This window comes from Sebastes umbrosus, chromosome 8 (assembly GCF_015220745.1).
Source record: "Sebastes umbrosus isolate fSebUmb1 chromosome 8, fSebUmb1.pri, whole genome shotgun sequence".
NCBI classification, from domain to species: domain Eukaryota; kingdom Metazoa; phylum Chordata; class Actinopteri; order Perciformes; family Sebastidae; genus Sebastes; species Sebastes umbrosus.
In genome coordinates, this window is record NC_051276.1 from 2,003,314 (window position 1) to 2,023,916 (window position 20,603).

Sequence of the window (20,603 nt, forward strand, 5' to 3'; positions counted from 1 at the left end):
GACCTGCCATCCAACTTTAGCAGACAGAACCTGGACTCATCACTGAACATGACATTCCCCCACATGTTCAGGTTCCATTGTCTGTGTTGTCGACACCAGCACAAACGGGCCTGACGGTGAAGGGCAGTCATTGCAGGCTTCCTGGTAGCCTTATGAGAATACACTGTTTACCATTGGCAGAGCATTTTGGCAAATTTTTCTTGGGCGCTACCCACATAATCAGCTGTGCTGCTCATCCCACAAATGCATGATCCTTACAAGTTGGACATCATTGTGAAGGTAAATAAACAGGCTTTCCAACCATGTAAAATACAATGACCATTAGCATTGTAACAACAGAGAAATAATCCACTAAACACAAGTTTCCAAACTTTGTTTTTCCAGTATATATGTACCTTTCCCCACACTCATATACTAAAGTATGCATTATATTATAAAATGATACTTTGCTGTAAAACACAACAAAAAAATATTTTGCCATAAAACACAAAAATGATAAAACATACACAAAAACACAAAAGCATCATAGGCTTTAAACAAATATTTCATAAAAAAAGATATGCATCTAAATTTGTAATTTATTTATAATCAACACATGAGCATGAACATGGCATCAGATAATTAAAAAAAAACTAATTACTGATACTCATACTGAAAATGTCTGAGTTAAAACTGAAAACTGATTTTGCCACATGAAGAACTAATAACTTTGGTGGTTGGTATGTTGGTATTTGTAGTTTAATGACATGTATTGGCTTTTTCAGGCCACAGGAACAATAGAGTGAGGTCATTCAGGTGAATCAGTCCAACAACAGGAACATCTCATAGAGATACATCACATGAGAAGGTAAGATGTGAAATCTCTATTCATGTCATCACAAACATTAATGAAACCAGTCTGGCTGATTTCATAACATGATAGAAAACTAAGGCATCGAAGAAAAGTGCATTTAAACATTAAAGACACCATGTTTCATGTACTGACGGCGAGTTTCACTACTTATCACCTCAGCATAATGTTGTTATGCTACATTGATTTCTCATGGGGTTTATTGGTGTTCCAGCACAGCTGAGCATAGAATGGGTGTGGGCTATACGTATCTGGTCTGCATGACCCAAATAAAAAGTTGTGTATGCCATCTAATCATCATTATGTTTACATAAATGAATGATATTTCGTAACATTTCCAAATCTCATGAGTATTACAGGTCCCTGTCCCTGTCAAAAGGGAGACAATAATGATTCACTGGCAGCAACATTCTCACAGAGACTATTATTACTTACTAGAAGAAAGATACTAAAGTAAGAAATCCCAGATTTCAGGAGCTGAGCGGGGTTGTATACCATGATTTAAATTGAAACTGCTGGACCGAAAAGCAGAGTGAAATCCATGCAATCTCATCCCAGACTTTAAAGTTAATTCATTTCCGGATCGAAGAACAGCATTCTGTCACAGAATCACACAGAGTTTAGATGTGTGTCTTAAACTACGGTACACTTTTAGCCGTTCCTTTTTACTCGTTGTAGCTGGTCCGACTACCTGTTTGACCGCAGGCGTGCTCTCAACAGCCCGTTTCTTGTGAGCGCGGTGCAGCAGGATCCTATAGACCCCTGTGATGGAGCTCCTGCAGTCTTTCCCCTGGTTGTTGAGGATGTGTTCTAAGGTGATTCCTAATGTCTCCAGTGCTGCTTTTACCTCCGTCTCTTCCTCCCCGAGTTCAGATGGTTCACTCTCTGCTAGGTAGCATGGGTCTAGTTTAAAGGGCTCCATGGCACGCGGGAAATCCACAGGGAGCAGCCACTCGCAGCCCATCATCTGCTCCACTGTACAGCGGTCAGACGGTACGGGTTGGAGGATTCCCCTGATCAGCCTCTGGCACGCCTCTGGCACCCACGAGGGCAGGATGTAGGCCCCCTCCAGAATGCATCGCTTCAGCTTGGCCACCGTGTCTGCCCTGAACGGCATGGTGCACGTCACCATGAAGAACAGCATCACCCCCAGGGCCCAGATGTCTACAAAGACGCCAACGTAGTGCTCGTCCCGAAAGAGCTCGGGCGCTGCGTAAGGCGGAGAGCCGCAGAACGTGTTGAGAGTCTCGCTGCGGCGGCTCAGCGTGCTGAAGCCAAAGTCCCCCACCTTGACACAAGAGCTGCTGGTGTAGAAGACATTTTCTGCCTTCAGGTCACGGTGGATGATGTTGTTTTCATGCTGTGGGAGAACAAGAAGAGACTGCATTATGTACGTGCCACCTACTTTGGAAATCCCCAATGCACATAGACTGAGAATGGACTTTTCAGTGAAGAAGCCAACATCTTGTGTCCAGCAGTTCAACTTTTGAAATGAAAAATATTTGCATTTTCATAGATTCTGGATTTTTCAGTGAGGGAGAAGGAGTAGATGTTACTTTAAGCATTCTTAACATAAAAAAACATATCAGACACAAATCATTAATACAAGCAGAGTGTTTTTTTCATTCATTCATTCATTCATCATTCATTCATCTTCAACCTCTTATCCGGGGTCGGGTCACGGGGGCAACAGCTCCAGCAAGAGACCCCAAACTTCCCTTTCCCGGGCCACATTAACCAGCTCTGACTGGGGGATCCGAGGCGTTCCCAGGCCAGTGTGGAGATATAATCTCTCCACCTAGTTGGGCAGGGGGCAACCTCACTAGATGCCCGAACCACCTCAGCTGGCTCCTTTCAACGCAAAGGAGTAGCGGCTCTACTCCGAGTCCCTCACGGATGACTGAGCTTCTCACCCTATCTCTAAGGGAGACGCCAGCCACCCTCCTGAGGAAACCCATTTCGGCCGCTTGTACCCGCGATCTAGTTCTTTGGGTCATGACCCAGCCATCATGACCATAGGTGAGAGTAGGAACGAAGATTGATCGGTAGATCGAGAGCTTTGCCTTCCGGCTCAGCTCTCTTTTCGTCACAGCGGTGCGGTAAAGCGAATGCAATACTGCCCCCCCCCCCCCCCTACCCGCTGCTCCCATTCTCCAGCCAATCTGACGTTCCATTGTCCCCTCACTCGCGAACAAGACCCCGAGGTACTTGAACTCCTTCGCTTGGGGTAAGGACTCATTCCCTACCCGGAGTAGGCAATCCATCAGTTTCGGTGTTTTTTTATACATCTTAAAACATGTCTGGTGGGAATCTTTAAGGATTAGAGACACAACCGCGTAAATCCCCACCAGTCAGAAATCAATGAGACTTTCTTCCCTTGCCACTGAAATTCTACTGATACAGTAAAGATGCTACATGGACAAGTGTATAAATATTATTTTCCTAATCCACGAGAGCTCTTTTATAATACCTACATACTGTCCATCATACATAAATATTCTAGGGGATTAAAAGAATATTTTCTCATTGAATCTACCGTCATGCTTTGATAGTTCAGGAGCTTGTACTCCTCACAGTTGGTTTGTTATAATGTTGGTGAGCTTGAAGTCTCAGTTTACTCTTCTGTTGTACTTATTGTAAGTTGAACTCGTGATGCATAAAAACCAGCGGTGTGTAAATAGTCTGTCATATGAGATTAATTAGAATAGAAGGTTAGATGAAATATTAATGACCCCCATGGTTAAACCAGGCCATTGCAGCAGCAGAGAATAGACGATACTATAGATTTCATTACCAACGTATAGCAGACAATATAGGTTGTCATCTTAAAGGTCAATATCGCAGTTATTTAACTATCGATATTGAAATGAAATCTCATAAAAGTTACATCCAGATTGAGATTTAGCTTTGTATTATTTGACTTGACCATACCACCTCACTATAAACCTCTATGTACTGACCATGTGTTTAACAGCAGAGAGGATCTGAGCGAAGACAATCTTGCCATCAGTGTCAGAAAGCTTCCCTTCTGTAGTGATCTTGGTATAGAGCTCTCCTCCCCCTGCGTACTCCATCACCAGGTGTAACCGTGACAACGTCTCCACCACCTTAAAAAAAAGGAAAAGTATGACAAGAATGTCAGAGTGCATTACTAAGAAGTATATCGGATGTTGGGCCGGATGCAGTGATCATTGGGATCGGCTAAAATTCATATATAAACCAATATGAGTCAAACCTCATAGAGGCGTATGATGTTGGGATGGTGCAGCTTTTCCATGCTAGAGATCTCTCTGGACAGCAGCCTCTGGGTCTTCTGATCCAGCTTGGTTTTGTCCAGGATCTTTATAGCCACTTTGTCTGGTGATGCCAAGGGAGGAGATTAAAGATCAATGATCACTGAAAAAAATGATCAGTTGTACAGATCATTTAAAAAGCATGCAGAGAAATACTTTAAAGTGGTATTTCATTTGCGACTTGAAAGGGAAAACTAGAATTATCGCCTCATGGTTGTATGCCTCTGCAAACTGTCATAATTAGCATATGAATTCTTGAGTTATGGACAGAAACGGGTCGTGTGAGGTCACATTCACCTTGACCTTTAACCACCAAATTCGAATCACTTCATCCTTGAGTCCGAGTGGACATTTGTACCAAATTTGAAGAAATTCCCTCCAGGCTTCCTGAGATATCATGTTCACGAGAATGGTGCAGACAGATGGACGGACAACCCAAAAACATAATGCCTCTGGCCATGGCTCTCGCTGGCGCAGAGGCATAATCAAATAATTTGTTTTAAAATCAGAATATAAATGCTCCCATTGTGTCTATCATCATTTAAAAAATCCCACTCACACAGAAATTATGCATTACATGTGTTACATAAATATTATAGAGGACAGAATATGTGAGCAGCAAACACAGAATTGCCCCTGAAGTGACCAAGCCTGATGCTCTCCTCTAGATAATTTGATGGAGGATAAGCTGCCCTCACCAATTTTCTTGATTATGTTCTCCCAGAGGGTCAATTCTCATTTTTAGCCCCATCTTAAAAGGAAATTTGCTTTTGTAAATGACCGGAAATTGATCTTTTTCTGTAATACTGTAGTGACTTCAGGTCAGTGCTGAGTTCGCTACATTGTCCTGGAATCAAATTTAACTTCTCTTCTTTAAAAATGTGTAAAAAATAAAAATATAGTGCACATTTTAAAACGTACACAATTTTACAGCCAATCTAAGATAAAAAGAAATACTTTACATATATGAAATTCAACTGATATTTTTACTGTATTCTGTTAAATAATTCAAAAGAGAAGTTAAATAGACCTGAGGTAACTGAACACAGAAAAGTTCTGAAGTGGCAAAATGGTGTTGAGATATCTAATTGTGCGTCAGTATGCATTATTCAGGCTCCCTTTCAGCTGTGACATAGCTTTCAATAGGAGCATGCAAAATGCATCGCAGCTCATATTGTTTTCTGAGGACTAAATGATACCACTTAGATCCACACACACACACACACACATAGCGTGGCACAGACAGGCAGACAATAAAGTACATATATAACCCTGAAAATATAGAGTGCACACACACACACACACACACAAACACACACACACAAACACACTCACACACGCTCGTTCTCCTCCCTCTTCTTTCGCCTTTGATGAGGCATGCAGCAATTTTAGCCGTCGCTAAGGAAACTGGAGATCTCTAATCAATCCATCTGCTCAAGGGCAGCAGACAGTCTGTCTCCTCGTGGCTGAATCAGCCCTCTGGCCAGGCACACATCACCTTGTTAGTGAATTGCTACATAAGGAGGACACACTTGTTTAGTGTAGCAGCCCATTGATGGAAACAGCTCATCGGCCAAATGATCACTTAAATCTAAAACAATCCAGAGCAGAGAGCTTGCCTAAGACTCTTATCTTTAACAAATGGATGTGTTTAGACTTTTAGTGATGGCTATCTGTCAAACTGTCGATCACTATAGAATATCATTATAGTCAGTGTGACTCTTCAATAGATGTTTTCCTGTACTTGAGTGCAGGTGTTTTAGCAGTTCACTGATGTCTTCTTACCTTTGGTGAGGGCATGAATTCCCAGCTTGACATGGGAGAAATTTCCACAGCCGATCTCTCCTCGGATTTTGTAGAAGCCGATTCTTCTGCCTACTGTTAGCTCACGGACCACCCTGTGACCACATTACATAACAGAAGATGTAAATATTCTTTATGATGTACTACAGTGGCACCACCATAGTAAAAATGTCACCAAGTCAAAAAAGCGAATAGAAATACACCAAATTATGATTCTAAAATACCTTGACTACAAAGGACCTATAAAAAAAGGTGCTTCATCTCTTGACCACTACCTGTCATCCTGGCACATATCCAGGTTCAGCCTTTCCAGCGGAGTGAGGCGGCGGATGGTGGCTCCCTCATCATCCGTATTGATGTCTGAGCTGTCCTGGCGGCTCCAGCGCGAGTACCTCTGGCCGCCAGTGACCACAGCCGTGCCTCCGGCTGAACCTCCGACAGAGTCTCCGTTTGATGCCCCAGAAACTGAGATGCTCCCAGCGGTGCCTGCTGCCCCCGGCCCCCTGGAGCCCCCTGCCGTCCCGGCCCCGGCCTCAGCCCCCTCTGGGCTGCTCTCGGCGGGGCAGACAGCAGTCATCCTGCAAGGGACGCCCAGGGTGGCGTGGGCTTAGCTCATGGCAGGGGGTGGACTGGATGCTAAATAAGAAAAAAGACATATTCGTTTTGTGGATCACTGCACAATGATTGATGCTCCTACAGTATGCCAGTGCATTTTAAAATATACCCAAAAGCAAACAAAAGGCAAGAAATAAAGCTTGAGTATTATATTTGCAGCTACTTCTATTTAACTGTATGGCGAGGTATCATACATTTATTTTAAGCCCACTACAATTTATGTTCCATTTTTCTTGTCCAATCATATCAGATTAACAATGCAAGGATTTGCAAAAGTTAAATACAAAATTTATATTTGTTTTACTATCATAGATCCAATGTCAAAGTTGATGTAGGGTAAACTCAAATGGGACGAAAACCTTGACTTACCTTTAGATGTGTGAGCCATTTAGAAGGCAAGACGTCCTTGCCCAAATCTCACAGCTATTTAGGCAACTGAGTCAATAACCAAATGTTATGAATGAGTGTTTTCCTGTATGTCAAAGAAATAGGACAGAACCTCCAGTCTGTGGAGCCAAACACATGCTGCATCCAGAATTTCCCAAATCTGCAGCAGCTGCAAACAGTCCTCTCCACGATAGAATGTCAGTTTGTCATCTTCAGCTTGATGAAGTTGTAGTCTTGCTGTATTTCAAGAATTTCCAGTAGTTGAAGTCTTAGTTTTCCTTTAGCTGTCAGAGAAAAGGTGACGAGGATGGAGATGGGATCGACTCACTGTTGTCTCCGGCTGAAGAGGTCTTCGGAGCTTTAATGGGCTCTTGTGAGTCTCCGGGGTATAAATAGGCCACAGGTTGAGGAGGAGGGAAGAGGAGCTGAATGGGGGGGTGTTGGAGGAAAGAGGTTGAACAGATGATAGTGTCAGGGTGCCGCCATGGGGCATTTAGCAAGACATCCTGGAATGAAGCACAAGAGAGATACAAAAATAAATGTAATTTCTGTTAACTTTGGTGCACATGCAGCCCTCCCTTTCCTTTTTATTCTCATTTTTCCATTGTTTTTTTACCTACTAGTAGTTTTGTCATAATATTTATCATTTTGGCAATTTTGTAGATTTTTTTATGGGTCGAGCATCTTTGCAAAACATGTTTTTTCCACTCTACATGTGAAAGCGTTTGTGTGCACATGTGCCGTATCAATCTTACTTAATTTGGTGCTCGAGTCCAAGAGCGATGCACACTTTGGTAGCCATGAGAGCCAAAATAAACAAATCAGAGATCCTCATCACTTTCCACCACCAAGAAGATACTTACAACCTGACTAACTTATTCCATTTCTAGTGGAGAGTATGAGTGATGACTGTCACTCCCTTGTGTGTGTTTGTGTGGTACAGTACGTGCCTGTATTAGTTTATAATTAGGTGATAATTGCATGCTGCTCAGAAAACAGAGCTCTAACAACGTCCCATGAGAGGAAAAAGAAAAGGTGAATCTGAGGTTAAGGTGAACCGTGATTTAGCAGACATATACATACAGTATCTTCTAGAATGACAACTCAAATCAGCACAATAAAATAAACTAATTATTAACATCTCCTGAGTCCCGGAGTCTTTAACTGAATAATAGTGTGCATACTTTCAAACAGCTTAAGTTAATTGCTTAACATTCAACCTGACACCTGAATTGAAAATACCACAGTGACTACAGTCGCCTATAATTAACACAAACTACAATCTACAGCCTTCCTAGTATTTAACCTCCCAAATGTTGCCACGGTAACAGTTTGAATACACAGTCTAATGTTGCATTAAAGGGTAACACTGGCAAACAGAGCTATCCTCGACCAAAGAGATTCTTAGTTGACAAACACTCTGAAGATTTCGTTGATTAATCGATTTAATCGGCAGATCTGTAAAACTGAGTTTCTCCAAAAAGAATCAGTCAAAAGCAGCACTTTAAATCAGGTGTTTACCAGAGATGTGCTCCCAAGTTTCTCCTAAATAAGTCATTCAGCATGAAATAATGATGATTGAAATGACAATTCGAGTCGATTAAGACCAAAAGGACAGATTAGTCGTCATAGGGGGCAGCCCTACTGGCAATATTCAATATTTTTGTTTTTGTCAACAAAACCCATGAAAAACTCAAAACCAATGAATGAAATGATCCTACCAACAAGATATGCCTGTGTTGCCAGAAAAAAAGACAAGAATCGATTAAAAACACCATGTCACTGGCTGTTCATGTAGTTCATTTTTGATTGCATCCCACATGAACAGTTCTGGTGCCGCATACTCACTAGTACACCAAATATGTATTTAGGTTAAAAATAGTCCCCATCAGAGGCATTCATTACTCCTCTTTACTGCAGTAAAGTTTGATAAAAACGACAGTGTCCAGCTGTATTATAAAAAATAAACTAGTGTTGTCACAATAATGGAATTTCTAACTTCGATGCAATACCGTGAAAAATATTGATCTCCACAGGGAAAAATGTACACAACATCGAGGGCATAAAACATTTGATTTTTACTAAAAGATAAATAGCGGTGTTTGTGTGTGATCTCACGTTCAGTGAGAAGATAGAGCAGAAAGTGTCGCTGGTAGCTGTTTATCGATACTGTAGAAAATGAGTATTGAAACCGTTTCAAATATTCAGTATTGATATGTATTGATACTTCGATATTTTTGACAACACTATAAACTATATCTCTACTAGGGAATCAATGGGCTTGATGCTGAGTGTGACAGGCAGGATATGAATATAGACTAATATCTCATCCTGCAAAGCTGCACATGGTAACCTCTCACACATCCACACAATAACAAAGATGACACAGCATTGTTGCATTTGTGAAGATGTTTCATCTTGTTGGTATGGAACACAAATAATTTATTTTCTGAGGTGATGAAGTTAAATGGCGATGTCAATACTAATAAACAATTTTGTATAACTGAATTCATTAAAAAGACATGGATATCAGTTATAGTTACTGTGGGAATGTATTTTTTCATTCAGCATAACACAAAATTATGCAGCAAAGTGCTGCAAACTGTAATGAAACAATGTACTAATTGGGTGTTTTGTCATGACATAGCATGGTGTGTGTATAAAGCTGGAGCAGAATTGGTTAACTCGGTGTAACATGGTGCTTTGGGAGGTGTTCTCTCATCCATCTCTATATCAAGATGAATGCATCTATATTAAAGCCTCGCTAGGAAATCAAAGCTTTTCTCTTTTGTGAGGCCTACAGTCTCCCAGCCTTCAAACACCTTCCTGCCATCGGGCCATGAATATCTAAGCATTGATCTCAGGCAGCCTAAAAGGACTTGCTAAGAGAGGAGAGGCCTCCACTTTACAGCACAAAGCAGCAATCCCTGAATACCAGCCTTTTATTTATGGAAATACAAGGACTAAAAGGACAACCGTGCATGAGATAAACACATCAATAATGGGAGCAGAGCAATAAGAGTTATGGGACAAAATCATCAGGAAATTGTATTTTTCAATTTGAGATAATTATTAGTCTATTTACTGAATAAGGATTGGTTAACATGTCTCGGAATACAGCCGGTATACAATGTCACACAGCTTATTACGTTCCTTTTCCTTCTCCATCAGAAGCTTTTTCTCCCACTCAAGCTGCTTCTCCATGTACACCATGTGCACTTTAATCAGAACCTCTCTTGCTCAAACTGCATAACTAACTCCTCTTTCTGCTGCTCAAAAGTCAAACCAGGTGTCTGCACAACTGCTGGCGCAAACACAGGTGTTATGTAGAAGCCTGTTTCCCTCCTATTAAAATGACAGCGCCCCTCTCGGTGGTTAGGGTTAGGGATAAGGGTTGGTTCAGGTTAAAGTGGCAGTAGGCAGTAGAAGTTTGGCATCTTTGGTCAAAAACTCTATAATAACCTTTCAGCATATTGTAATTCAAGTGTTCTGAGAGAAAACTAGCACCTCCTCATGGCTCTGTTTTCAGGCTTTAAAAAATCTAGCCTGTGACGGGAGGCCAATCACAGGTCATTTCAGAGAGAGAGCGTTCCTATTGGCTGTGCTCTGGCTGGTGGGCGGTGCTTGGTATTTCCTCAAGGGATTTCAACACGGCTGCCGGGTCTCAAACTTTCTCATTTTACAGCTGAACAGTACACTACAAGATGATTCTGAGAACATTTGAGGAGAGAAATAGGCATTACAGTAACAGAATATTGATTCATATTAGATCAGCGCTGCCTAGTTTGACCGTTTGATCGGAGTTTGCAAGTGATTGACAGCCGGCTCTCATAGACAGGACGGCAGACTCCAGATCAGCTCTGACTGCTTGTTTTCCTCCGGTCTGTGAAATCCTGCAGATAACGTTAGGAGCACCGGAAAAAGCCGGAGGACACCGAGGGACATGATTTTTTTCAGATTACCGGTCTCATGCACTACTGTCAGGATATAGTGACCGTTTCATTAAAATGACTTTTTTTTAATCATATATGCTCCATTTCTACCCACTGCTGCTTTAAGTTGGGGGCAAACACATTATCGACAGAGAAATGAAAGATGCACACACAAGTCGTTCAAACAAAGATGACCCAACTGCATCTCTAATCTCATTATTTTGTTTGTTATTATGTTTTTTTGTTTTTTTCTGCCACGATGTCATAATAGTCAGCTATTTGCACCAGTTGATCTTTTTTACAGTCCTGATACAATGATGAGTGTATCAGCCTAGTAAGAAGAATGGAGTCATGCATGTTTTGGGATACATATTTCAGTATGATGCTTAATGTTGTGTTTTGTCATATTGTCACACATTGTATTTGATGATTTCTTCAATAAAGAAAAGTTGAAAAAATCATTTTTTACAGACATTTGCAAACACCATTGTAGGCAGCTCAAAAAACTCAGACAACCAAAGCTAGCGAAAACTCAATCAATGTGGCCTGCGGCAGGTATTTACGCACTGAAAACCAGTGAACGCAACCCAAAGGGTAAACGCTTCTGAACGGCACACAACAATCCAAGCCCAGGTCACAAATCAACGCTTCCTGCTGAAAAACACATAATGAATCTCCACAGAAACCCGGGCTTTTTGCTAACATTAATTCAGATAAAACCTGTAAACAAAGTGATTTCATTAACTGTAACACCACCTTTGTCATATACCACTTGTCTTGTCCATGTGAGGAGGGCTTTTTCTACATAGGCCGCACAAAAAGACGCCTGAGAGATCGCCTCGCCTCGAGCATCAATATGTTATCAGAGTCAGGAATCATGACTAAAAAATCCTAAATCCTTCTGCTGCTGGAACACTCCACATCAACATATAATAAAGGATCATCTGACCTAACGTGGACAACCGGTGAAAAATATCACTTCATTACCAAGGTTGGAACTGAAATAAAAAATGAATATATGATAAATATTGAGTTATTTTTTGAGTTATGGAGAAGGGGTAGCACCATTAAATGTATATTTCTTCCTACTCCTTTTTCGGACGTAATATTTATTTATGTTGATTATTTATTTATTGACAGTTTCCTACATGTTTACTGTTCATTTTATTAGTTATTCTTGTTCTGTTTTTTACTGAGGTATTTGTTACATGTTCGACATAAATAAATAATTAAAAATAAAGTGAAACGAAATAGTCGTCACTGTCCACTCATATTTATCAACATGAATCCCAATCAGTATATGCCCGTATGAAATTATTAGGCAAGATAAGCATATTGTTTGTTTTCATGAACGGCAGAATGGTGCGTCGCTTTAAATGTTGCGACCACAAGGAATTGTGGGACGGCATTATCTCTTTTCCTTTGATAGAGGATGCTTTGGTGTATCCTCTAAAGGAGAGAAGAAAGGAAGCATTGAAGCACCTTTGCTCAGCATTTAGAGGATTCAACCAGCTCTCATCACATATTCACTTTTTTTTTTTCATCCTAAATATCATACTTCTAATCTTAGTAAATATATTCCTAAAATCTCTTTAACAGAGCACGAGACACACTCTGCCATATATAGACATTTGAAATAACTAGCTGGATCTACTTGATTACATTAAGTGGAGAGTATCTCCACAGAGGGTCTATAGACGAGTAATAGTCAGCCGGATTGCTTTGTGCTTTGCTTCCTCTGAATAACAGAGCTACCTGGTTGCTTGGTGATGGACACTGGCCGAGCATGTTTGTTTTGCTTTTTTTCATGCTGAGGATTAGGCATTAACTGGCACTGTCAAGAAAGAGAGCACACAGCAGTGCCATGTTTACAGTGATACAGTGCTGTACCGGGCCTCGGAGTACCCATGTTAATTATGTGCACGAGCTGACTGATGGATTTATACACACACCAACACACACACGCACAGACAGACAGACACAACACCAGTGGAAGAAACCTTATAAATATCTTGCTCGTACCTGTCTGACAGTGAATTAAAGTTGAAATCAACTTTTAAGTCATTTAAATCATATTATGTCAAGAAAATCACCAAATACCATCTGGTTTCAGTTTAATCAAATACATTAATTTGCTTTTTTCTCTGTTTGAAAACATTTCAAAAATATTTTAGTCTCCTTGTTAGACCAAGTAAGCAGTCTTAATCGGTTTTAAAGCTACAAAACCTTTCACGAGTACAAACAGGTCTATATTTAGAAAAGGCATCTACGGCCAAGTACTTTGGGTAGTGCCTAAAAGAATGAGATTGCGGATATAAGCAACCAAAAATTATCTTCCACCTTAGAGATAGGCTTCCTTTGGAGGTTTTCCGGGCACGTCCAACTAGTAGGAGACCCCATGGGTACAGCCTAGCCAGAACACGCTGGAGACACTCAGGATCCCCAAGGAGCAGCTGGAAAATGTTGCTCGGGAGAGGGACCTTGCTTAGCCTGCTGCTATATCACAACCTGGCACCGGATAAGCGGCAGAGAATGGATGGATGGACAGATGGACCATTTAAAAACTCACTCATTTAATACAGTACATGGTTTATGAGTCTGCAAACAGCCAGCCCTTCATCAGTTAACATCAGCTCTGCCAAGTACAGGTCCCTACTCCCTAAAGAGAAGGAGGAGGGTTTGCCTGCATGGTGCAGCAGCCTCTTCACACAACTCCAACAACGGAAAACCCATCCAGCTCCTCCACAGCAGCTGGGGATCAACAATTAGACACTCTTTCCTAAACGCCTGTCTGCGCCTATAGTTAGACCAGTTAAGAGAACAGAACATCTCACATCACAAGCTATGCAACGTCCATCTGTAAAAAGAGTCCCCCCCTCTGTGTTTTGTCTCTTACTTTGCCTCCCATTCACTTCACGTCCAGTCCCTCACTCCGCCACGCGCTCGTATCACATTCTCTTTTTTTCACTGCCGTCACGCATTCAGGCACAAAGACGACGCACGCGCCAACGCACACACATTTACACACTCACGCTCGTGCAAATGCGTACACACAGACAGCAAGCTCCCTCCACACAAAGCTGCCCAGTGTGTTAACTGAGATGCACGGCCGACGAGAATAAAGAGCTCAAAAGTGAAAGAGCTGTGACAATGAGGACCACGGGCCCTAGGAACAGAGAGGCAGGCCTCTCTGAAATCTATGGGGCAAATATTTCACATTTCCAAAAAGACCAGACTGACATCTAAATCCCTTCCCCCTGACAGACAAACCAAACCAAAGCTGCACAGTAGGCCTCTGTGGATGCACTAAAACTACCTCCTATACCGGGCTTTGCACATGGTCAACTGAAATCAATCATTACATGAGGAAGACAAGTCTTTTCACCACTGTTTTCACATATACATATACACATATATACATATACATATACATATATATATGTATATATACACATATACATATATATATGTATATATACACATATAAAAATATATATGTATATATACATATACATATACATATACATATATATATATATGTATATACATATACATATATATATATATATATATATATATGTATATACATATACATATATATATATATATATATATATATATATATACATACACACATACATATTTTTTTTTTTTTTTTTTTTTTTTTTTATTGACACAAACATACTTCCATGAAATGGGTTTCTGTATACATCCATCACCCACCTCTGTCTGTCTAAAGATTTGTTATACATAGAAAAACAAAACAGTGAAAACTATATGAACAAATAGGGAGTTATGTTTTCATTACCATACAATCATAGATTTGCAAAATTAAAATCTGGCTTGTGGGGTGTTACATAGTTAACCCAGTTGTTCCAGTGTGACACAAATAATTACAGTTTATGGTTGACATGCTGTTTTCCTCTCCATTTTGTAAATGTCCATCCATGCATTTGAAGTTGGGCTCTCCTGTGATAAACACTTACTCGTAAGAGCCTTTTTCACCAGCTACCAGCAATATATTTAGTAAATAGTTGTCTTTTTTAAGTCATTCTTGAGGCATAAGTCCTAAAGATAAAGTCTTACTCTCCAAGGTACATGACATCTGAAAATAAGTCATTATGAATCCCTCTCCAAAAATCTGGAATGACGCGACAATCCCAGAAAACATGGTCATTATTTGCAATTCGATTTCAACAATTTCTCCACATATATTTTGTTTTACATTTATCATTTTATGTATGACTTATAGTTGTGAAAAAATGTACAGTACTCACTGGTATTCCCTAAGCCTGACAAGACAGAATCCGTCCTATACTGCACATCTCCCAGTATATCTTGGAGAGAGGGCGAGAGATGTCTCTGAGGCCTTAACAAAGTTACCATGACACTGTATGCATGCAGGAGCACAATAACATAATGCAGTAGACACTTTAAATCCTGCATCTGATGGTTCAAATCTATTTGGCCGATTACTTCTTCCTGCTTTAAAGAGCCATCTGAGTTTGCATTTTTATCCGCTGTCAGCGCTTCAAAGAGGATTGCATCAAAGAAAGAACATTTGAAGCACAATGTTTCATGTGCTCTGACTGATTGACCATCAAAAGAATAAAAATCAAGAACACATTTCCTCCAGGCGGAAGTAAACAGACCCCAAAAAGGGCTATTTTTGCTTAAAAAATATGGAAATGCTGTATATTTTTTGCCTTTTCTAACAGTGGTGGAGGAGGATCCTTTACTTAAGAAGAAGAAACAAAAACACATTGTAAAAATACTCTGTTCCAAGTAAATGTCTTGTGTTCAAGGTTCTACTTGAGTAAAAGTACTATAGCAAAATGTACTTAAAGTAGCAAGTCCCCAATATGCAAATTGGCCCCTGTCAGAGTCTTTAATTATGGAAACTTCAAAAGATGATATATATATTTGTATCTTATGCACACAAGATAAAATGTTATTATCATGTACTACAAGATTAAAAAAAAAAAACATTTTTGAGGACTTCAGGGGCTCTCCCAGGGATGTAGACCTTTATTTAACAATGCACCATATTTAATAAGTTGATCATTTTCTTTGTAAAATAAAAGTAACTACAGCTGTGAAATAAATGTAGTGAAGTAAAAAGTATAATATTTACCTCTGAGATGTAGTGGAGCAGAAGTATAAAGTAGCTTAAAATGGAAATACTCCGGTAAAGTACCTCAAAATTGTACTTTAAATTGTACACTACATGAGTAAATGTACTTTGCTACTTCCCACCTCTGGTTTCTAATCCAGGTCTACACTGAGAATAATGAAAACATTTCCTTTCTAATAAAATACATTAAAGATTACCTGTTTAATTTTGAAGTAGGCCAAAAGACACAGTATGGAGCATTCACGGCTCAGCTTGGTGAGACACGTAATGCAATTGTGACATGCAAATCTAACTGCCGAGATATTCAAATCTCTCCTCTGTCTCTCTTTCTGATCAGCAAACACAGAAAGCATAACATGCAAATAAACCAGTCAGTGTGTGCAACCACTATAACAGTTCAGCTTCAGGCTGCTTCCTTTCATTACAGCCACAGGCAGGTATTTTGATCTTGTAAATCTAATCTGTTTGTGTAAATCTTTGCTGTGTGTTTGTGTTGATCAAACTCCTAAAAGGCAAGCATGCTATCCCATCAGTCAAACTATCCTTAAAGCTTCAGTAGGCAGACATGTTTTTGGCATCATTGGGCAAAAATTCCATAGTAATCTTTCAGCATATTGTAATTCAAGTGTTCTGAGAGATAACTAGACTTCTGCACCTCCTCTTGGCTCTGTTTTCAGGCTTTAAAAGGTCCAATATTGTAAAAAGTGAGATTGTTATGTCTTTTATATTATAAAGCAGGTTTAAGTGCTTTATAAATACTGTTAAACTATCAAAACGCTCAATATACGGAGAAACACACACAGCCCGTATTCAGAAATTGTGCGTTTGAAACAAGCCGTTAGGATTTCTGTCCATTTGTGATGTCACAAATATACAATATTTACACGGTTTTAAACATAAACATTCTAAATGTCTCCCAGTTTATTTCCTGTTGCAGTGTATGTAAATAACATCAGCTGACAGGAAGTAAACATGGAACCATGATGTTGCCTAGCAACGCAATTCTGTTGAAATGCACTAAAATGGAGTGTTTCAGACAGAGGGTAAATACAGGTATATTCAGACAGACAGTATGAGGAAAATAAAGGGTTTGTTGAACATTACAGCATGTAAACATGTTCTAGTAGAAACACAAAATACAAGTATGAACCTGAAAATGAGCATGATATGGGACATGTAAAAAAGTTAGAGAGTGTTCCTATTCAGCATTCCTATTGGCTGTGCTCCGGCTGAGCCGTGGGCGGTGCTTGGTATTTCTTCAACAGATCTCAACATGGCTGCGGGGTCACAAACTTTCTCATTTTACAGCAAAATCCCTTCACAGGCTAGATTTTTCTAAAGCCTGTTCACAGAGCCATGAGGAGGAGCAGAAGTCTAGTTATCTCTCAGAACACTTGAATTACAATATGCTGAAAGGTTATTATGGAATTTTTTGCCCAATGATGCCAAAAATTTGTTGCCTACTGAAGCTTCAACAATAATCATTGCAAAATATGGCTCAAAAAAATCATTCAAAAATAGACCATGACATTATGAAAAATATATTATTCTCGGTCCATATGATAGACAGAGCTCTACCACCTTCAAGGGTTCATTTTCAAGGTATAGCTGCTGCTGAGTCGCCTTATGTTTTGTGTCTGTGATGTTTTAGAATATTTATTTATTTATTTTTTTGCAAACTCTTTCCAAACAACAACCTTTCGGTTAAATCAACCTTGCAGTGCATTAATGAAGAGATTTGTCTGTGTCTGTTCAATGACAGTCAACAGTTACCAGCTCTTCGCAGCAGCAGGCCATAGCCGGCGCATTTCTCTCCATAACCCCCCCTACCAGCACACAAACACCACACATGATTCATCTGTGACTCAGTCCTACCTGGATGGATGTCTTCATGGGCCCGAGGCGACAAGCCTTACCGACCTCTGTTAGACCGTGTTTCTCCGGTGGCCGGTGGCTCTGCAGCAGCTGCTCCCGGCTCACTCTGTTGTGAAGGGAATCCGCCTGACTGGCAGCTGAAGCGACCAATCAGCGGCGGGCTGAGCGGTCCACCGGTGCATCTCTTATCCAATCAGAGGCAAGACTTACAGCTCGAGCCGCAGGATCACTTGAGTTCAGTACCACAGGAGCTGTCCAGTAACCCAACCTGAGTGTGTCACCTGCCAGCCTATTAGCACAGCAGAGGGTCAAGGTGGGGTCAGGGGACCAGCAGGAGGTCCATGTCTCCAGCTCACTATTCTGGTGTGTGTTTGTGTGTGTTTGTGTGTGTGTGTGAGAGAGAGAGAGAGAGAGAGTGTGAGTGAGAGTGTGTGCATGTGGTAGTTTGTTTTAATATAAAGATGTAGTCCCCTGTGCCATAACCTCATCAAATTGACTAAAACATATCGAGGTCACATTTGGATCATAATGTAATATCTGAAGTGCAGATTCTTGATTCTTGGATTTGTTTTTATGTTTCCCCAACTGCTTTTTAATAACTTTATTTCTTAGACCAGCATCTTAATTATGTTCTTTTGGAGGGAAAAAAAGCTTTCCAAAATGTATGGTTTATGAGCATTGGTCTGCATTACACCAACTTCCTCAAAACTACATTGATGTTTTATCCACTTGGGGGCCGTGGAAACAAGCTGTTAACACAGCGTTGGCATATAATCAGTCTGAGACTCACAACAGACCTGTTTCTGTCTTTTTAGGGGGGTCCAGGGGGTCTTTAGGGGGAGATAGCAGGTCAACAGTAGATGTCACATAGAAGTGGAGTACATCATCTGAAAGCTGGAACCTGAAGATTAATTTGAGATGCAGCTTAGCACTGAGTGTCAAATTTTTGTAGTCATAAATCAAAAATAAACATTAATTAATTAATTAATTATTTAAAAATAAATAGTAAACATGTCTAAGGGCTTAAAACATTATGATCGAAGTATATGATGGTCATCTCCATCCTCTATTATGTCTCATAAGTAGTTGCAGCAATTTTGGGGTTGATACAATTTCTTACAGAGATTTGGTGCTAAATGTAACTGTCTTTTACCACTGGAGAATTGATAAAAATGATCAATAATCCCTCTAATATACCACATTAAGACACGAACACCATAAGGAACACCATAGAAAAAGCCATGCTGTGATTTGGTATCAAAAACTTTTGACATTTTGCATTTTTCAGCGATTGGATGGCGAGCACTTTTGTTGTGTAAACTGCTCAGAAACCCCCTTATTGTCAATCTAGCTAGGAAAACCATCCATCCTCTGAATGCTCTAGATCTCTAGTCTGATCCATCCATCCTCTGAATGCTCTAGGTCTCTAATTTGATCCATCCATCCTCTGAATGCTCTAGGTCTCTAGTTTGATCCATCCATCCTCTGAATGCTCTAGGTCTCTAGTCTGATCCATCCATCCTCTGAATGCTCTAGGTCTCTAGTCTGATCCATCCATCCTCTGAATGCTCTAGGTCTCTAGTTTGATCCATCCATCCTCTGAATGCTCTAGTTTGATCCATCCATCCTCTGAATGCTCTAGGTCTCTAGTCTGATCCATCCATCCTCTGAATGCTCTAGGTCTCTAGTTTGTGCCTGTAAAGTTTCATGAGGCTGTGATTATCCTAGAGGTCTTACACAGATTTTATACAGTGAGGTCAAATTTTAAAAAAAATGGTCTCACTACAATGAAATGGCTACTATGGGGACTAACATCATCACACATGAATACAACTGGGCTCACTGGAGAGTCTCAGCTTTACAGTGATACCCAATTTATGGAATTCCAGGACTGTTTATGGATCCCCAGTATGTAGAAATATTCAAATACGGTAGAAAATAACACATTTATACTGCATTCAAAAACTGCATGTGATTATCATAAAGTGGGCATGTCTGTAAAGGGGAGACTCGTGGGTACCCATAGAACCCAGTTTCAGTCACATATCTTGAGGTCAGAGAGGTCAAGGGACCCGTTTGATAATGGCCATGCCAGTTTTTCCTTGCCAAAATTTAGCCCAACTTTGAAGCGTTATTTAGTCTTCTTCCCGACAATCTAGCATGACATGGTTGGTACCAATGTTTTTCTAGTTTCATATGATATCAGTAGCTTTACTCTAGCTCTAAAAGTGAACCTGCTACAGCCTTTGAAAGACAGTAAAGTCAGTCGGGATCGCGGGTCTCAGAGGGTTATGAAGTGATAAGGGCAAAAGCAAGGGCTAAGTTAAACAGTCGTCCATTTACACATCCAACAGATACAGAGCAGGTTTAAGGAAGTGAAAAACTCATTCTGAAGGTATAATAATCTATAATAATACAGCATTTCTGTATGTATCAATACCCTGGGTTCAGTTTAAGATAATCAAGACTAGGGCTGCTCGATTATGACAAATTATAATCATGATTATTTTGGTCTATACCGAGATCACGATTATTAAACACGATTACTCATTGACTTTGGAAACATCATGCATTTAGAAAGAGAATTTTGTCCAGGCGAGGGGAGCTGTAAAGCACCACCTTCACCCCGGGCCTTTCAAAGCCGACCTAGAGCCGGTTGTGGTGCACCACGGAGGAAATAGGCCAACGTCTGGGAGAGTTCCCACGAGGGGATC

The 20,603-nt window shown here is 40.4% G+C and overlaps 1 protein-coding gene across 2 annotated transcripts; it reads right to left on the minus strand.

The window, feature by feature from the left end:
- Positions 1 to 560: 560 nt before the first annotated feature.
- nim1k (NIM1 serine/threonine protein kinase) lies at positions 561 to 18,000 on the minus strand. 2 transcript variants are annotated; one of them, XM_037779177.1, is made up of 7 exons: positions 17,890 to 18,000; positions 6,931 to 7,454; positions 6,222 to 6,575; positions 5,929 to 6,041; positions 4,086 to 4,207; positions 3,811 to 3,957; positions 561 to 2,210 (listed from the first exon to the last, which is right to left on the minus strand). In XM_037779177.1, the coding sequence occupies exons 3-7, from the start codon at positions 6,521 to 6,523 to the stop codon at positions 1,452 to 1,454; spliced, it is 1,443 nt and encodes a 480-aa protein (XP_037635105.1). In that variant the 5' UTR covers positions 6,524 to 6,575; positions 6,931 to 7,454; positions 17,890 to 18,000; the 3' UTR covers positions 561 to 1,451. The 2 variants fall into 2 exon arrangements, with proteins under 2 accessions (XP_037635105.1, XP_037635106.1); XM_037779178.1 differs by lacking the exon at positions 17,890 to 18,000 and adding an exon at positions 12,363 to 12,401.
- Between the last annotated feature and the right edge of the window lie 2,603 nt (positions 18,001 to 20,603).